The 5,007-nt window shown below is 23.8% G+C and overlaps 1 protein-coding gene across 1 annotated transcript in view; it reads right to left on the minus strand.

The window, feature by feature from the left end:
• Window positions 1-5,007, minus strand: part of LOC136982665 (sterile alpha motif domain-containing protein 1-like) — a 55,175-nt gene that overhangs the window by 5,100 nt on the left and 45,068 nt on the right. The window contains exons 5-7 of the mRNA XM_067279228.1: window positions 1,199-1,280; window positions 951-1,061; window positions 688-799 (exon numbers count right to left, since the gene is read on the minus strand). Of these exons, the coding sequence (XP_067135329.1) occupies window positions 688-799; window positions 951-1,061; window positions 1,199-1,280 (305 nt within the window). The remainder of the gene's footprint in view (window positions 1-687; window positions 800-950; window positions 1,062-1,198; window positions 1,281-5,007) is intronic.

The raw sequence follows: 5,007 nt of genomic DNA on the forward strand, positions 1-5,007 counted from the left end.
TATGTTTCTTCTTGTGGGAGAGGGAGGGAGCCCAGTAAGAAGAAAATGTTTAGGGCCCCAAAGTGGGTTAATCCGGCCCTGGCTGGAAGAAAATACAGAAATTCTATGAAATTCAAGTGTTGCATGATATTTTTTTAAAGGTCCTATAAAAAGAACAACATAAGATCTTTATTTTCTTAAATTATTGGGCTGCAATTTGAAAAAATTGTAGACCCATAAATTCCCATTGTCATCCATCTATCCATCCATCCATCCATCCATCTTTCCTTAATCTCAAGACTGGACTTAGATGAAAGACAAGACCAGATATGGAAATCTTGGGGCAGGAGACCCCGACTGAACTATATACAAACTTCCGACGCAAACTGGAAGTCGTGTTATTTCAATTCAAAAATTTTTCCTTGAAAGGTGTTAGATGACTGGCACTACTCTATTGTTAAAGGAAAAGTATAGTGTACAGGGGCAAGTCACTACTAATTTGAGGTGGAGAGCATATATTTTAAATTAAATAAATTAAAAATATGATTGTCACAATGCTGGGCTACAATTTTTAATGTCACAATAAATAATTTCTCATTACATATTTAATATATTTTTTTATAAATTAAAAACATTATATTTTATATAAATTAGCCATCAAATTTTGAATGTTTATTCATCCAATTAATTAAAAGAAAGTTTCCTTACTTTTTATTACAAGCAGTACCAACGCAAGTACTACCGAAATCGCCTTGAGCTATATCTCCTGGTACCGGTGAATCACAGGGAGTCGGTAATCCTGTTGTATTATCTACTCCTCCTGCGTATAAAAAACATAATTTGTAATTTTTTTGTATGAAATATTTAAACAGTTATCCTTGAAAGAAGAGAGTAAAAACAAAATCAAACATTGTACAATTTTCAACTTGTTTTTGTTTTTAATGTATGAAACCGGATGGCATTAAACTTGCCTATTCTTCCTCTGACGATTACATTTCTCTGTTCTGAACTGACTCCCGACGAGTCAGTGTCTGCATCTTCTGTTCTGATATCACTAGTGCATTGATGACAAACCCATTTCCCTAGTAAGATGATTATTTATATTAAGAATTTTTTCATGCTTTTTTTAATGATAAAATCAAATTTTTTTTTGAATAATAAACATAGAAATAAAAATTTATTAACAAATTGTTTAAATTAAAACTCATATAAAGCTGACCTTTTGGCTGTTCGCTAATTTTTGGAATATGGCAGTTCATATGATAGCCCTTGTCACACGAATCACAAAACAGCATTGAGCCCTAATAATACAAATTATATATTAAGAAAGTTATTTTAAAAATAAATGAACAAAGTTATATATATTTTATCAATTATTAAATTTGCAATTAGAAAAAAGGGAGATGTAAACTATATTGATCCACAGACCAAACTACACATGCAATATAACCACAGTTCTAATCCTTGTACAAATACATTTCTGACTGATAACTTCTGAATTTTGTGACTGAGGATTTTAAGTTAACATATTTTACATTTTGAATTTTGTATATACTCTATTTACAGCAAATTAATTTGACCCTAATGATCTCATTGATTATTAATAGAATATAATAACCCCACTGTAAAAAACTGCAATTTCTTCATCTTTATCAATCAATAAATATATAATCAGTTAATAAATATAATTATCAACTGGACTATATCATTATAATTTAAAAGGTTTTTCCTACTTCAACTTATTAATTTTTATTATAACTTATTTCATATTTCACATTGTAATCCACATGAAGTGTATATACTATATATGACTGGGTATGTATAAACTTTATAATACAAATGCCCAAACACAAACACACATAATTCAAAATAAAATAAGTATAAATTACAGGGAAAATGATTTTAAAATATTTAATCCTTTGAAAATCAATTATTATTAGATAATTGTAAATATACTATAAGTTTCAATTATATTACTAGAACCAAAGATCACATTGGCAGAACCAATAGATGACTAACAGATTGAGACTTTTTAAAAATCTTTCTTCATTTGCCTTAAGACTATAAATTGAAAACAAAAAAATAATTTATGCAATTTAATGTTTTCTGATTTACTTCTGTTTTTAAATTTTAATGATAAAAATGCGTGGTAAAGTTAAGCCAACATAAATACAAATTGCAATTATTATAAAATAAAAATTAATAATATGATTTATAGATTCTCATTTAAATAGTTATAACTACCCTTTATGTATATTCATTACTCTGTGAATAAAAATGAATAAAAGCTATCACTACAATGATTATCATTTTTATTTCTAAACATTTTCAAAGACAAATTCAATTGTAACAACAATTGAATTTGTCTTTGAAATTAAACCAATATTTTCTAATTTTTTTATATCTTTACACCTGACACAGATTAAATAAACAATAAAAAATAAACATTTTTATACTCCTAATTTAATATTTTCATAAATAAATTATTTAAAATCTATTGAATTTATCCTAATAATTTTTAAAATACAATTATTATCATTATCTGAACACATTTGAAAATAATTTTTTAATTTCAGATTTTCAAAAAGTTAATTGAATTTGTGCAATGGAAGTAAGATAAATATGATTAACAAATAATAAAATTTATCATTATTTGAGTAGAGGAGAAAGAATCGTTCCTATTCTTTTGTACATGGCAGGAATGATATTTAATCCGGTAAAAAATCTTTTTCGGAACTATTTGAGTTAATCTACTGCTTAAATTGAAGTACATATAACATCCATATTTATCAAGTATAAATAATATTTGAAAGAAACTGTTTAAATGTAAACATTAAGTTATCAAATGTAAACATTAAGTTATCAATTTGTTATTAAAATCTGATATGATCAAGTAAATTAATTTGTTTGCTTACATTTGTATTATTTGTAAAAAAAATTTTGCAAAGGAAATATTTTTTCATCTTAAATTAGTGCTTTATAAATTTTAAATTTCTTCCTTTCAAATAAATTTATAAATTAATTTCAATATAATATTTTAGATGCAAATGAAAAAGATAAAAAAACTTTCAAAAGATTGCACTAAATAAATGTCAATTCTATCTTCGCAACTAATGCATTTACATCGATTTAATGTGAATTTGTATTCGTTCTTTCTGTAAAATTTGAAGTTATTTATAAATAATTGTCTGTATTACAAAATTATTACATTTCATAAAAATCACTAAACAAATAGTTTCATAACAAAGATGATTATTTTGAAAATTAATTATAATGACCTAATAAAATTTTAAAAATTCATATGAAATGAAAACATAATTTTCAATTAAATAACAATTTAAAAAATAAAAATCTGCTATGTAACATTTCAACCTTCTAAAAGCAAAATAAAAAGAAAAGAAAATAGCAATAATAAATTAAATTACTGAATAAATCAATTACGTTAAAATATTTATAGAATAAAAACAGCATTATTTTGCCATTAATATAAATATCTGTTTAATAATTCAAAACTTCTTTAATGAAACTAAAACAAGATTCAATTAAATCTATCATTCAATAAGTTTTAATTTCATATTTAATATATATTATGTGCAACTACATTATCTGTATACAAACTGTATACTATATATAAATTATTAAATGATAAAAACTGAAATTCTTATTTACATTATTAACACAATATTACATATAAAATAAATAAATAAAATAATAATGAATTAAGGAAGGAAAATAATGTTTCCTCATTACAGTGTTATATTTTGTTTCATTTAATATTTATATTCTTTATATAAACAGACAAAATTACTTTCTATAGCAAAAATGAATATACTCAATAATCCGAGCAACGCCGTCCAAATTATAGATTTCTCTAACGTATTGGCGAACACTACTGCACCTCAATATTTTGTGTTTTACATTTATATAAAATCAGTTTCAAAAAGCAATGAATAAATCACAACAGAAGTGAGAAAAACATCATCTAAAAACCAATTACATTGAATAGGAACTTGCAATTTAATAGGATTAAAACAAAGTACTTTCCATACAAGAAAGCATTTTTGTATTATTAGTTTTTTTTATTATTATTAAATTTTAAGTATTGTTTTCTCTATTATTAAAATGTAGCATACTGTAGAATATCAAATAACCTTTTTATTTATTCAGAAAAAATTCAATACAAATTGTATGTTTGTATTTTCTCATATTCAAATAAACTATTGAAAATTCTTCTTTACAACTCGAAGAAGGAAGCAAGAAAAGAAAAATTTCTATATCAAATTTAACCATTAATCAGAATTTGATATATTAAATAGAATATTCTCAACATAAAAAAATTAAATTGTGAATGTGATAACTTTATACGATTAAAACAATAAATATGATTCAGAAAAAGGATTTATTCGGTTAATATATCTTAATCAAATTGAAAACGTTTGCATGATATAATTTAATAATATGAGATAAGAATATTAATCAATAGCAATACAAAATGTAAAGAACATATTTATTTAGTATGTAATATACATTTTCAAAAAGAAAGTTATTATTTTAAAATATTAATTCAGTTACTTAGAAGTATCTGTTGAATTATAAATTAATATACAACGACGAATTCTATAAACAAACACATCTTTTAATATTTATAAGCAGAGATCTGCATCTTTCTGACTTTTCAATATTTATTTTGTAAGTAATTATTATAACGAAATTTTCAGAACTTCTTTAATACGTTTACAGCACGGTCAAGTTGAAATTAATCAATTTCTTTGCCATTTTTTTTGTCAAAGAAATTAATTACGTTACGTCATAATATGCATCCTGTGACGTAAAAAGCCGTAATTACTTTAATCTAGCGAATGTAACTCGAAAACATCGTGGAAAATAGCAAAAGAATTTATTAAATACAATTCTGAACGTATACAAAATCATATTTTTTTAAAAAAAACATACATTAGATAATTATTACGTTTTATGTTAACTTTTATCGTAGCGAAATAGTTTTATTTTTGGCCACTAGGAGTTCTA

Source organism: Centruroides vittatus, unplaced genomic scaffold (assembly GCF_030686945.1).
Source record: "Centruroides vittatus isolate TY-2023 unplaced genomic scaffold, ASM3068694v2 contig_862, whole genome shotgun sequence".
Taxonomy (NCBI): Eukaryota; Metazoa; Arthropoda; class Arachnida; order Scorpiones; family Buthidae; genus Centruroides; species Centruroides vittatus.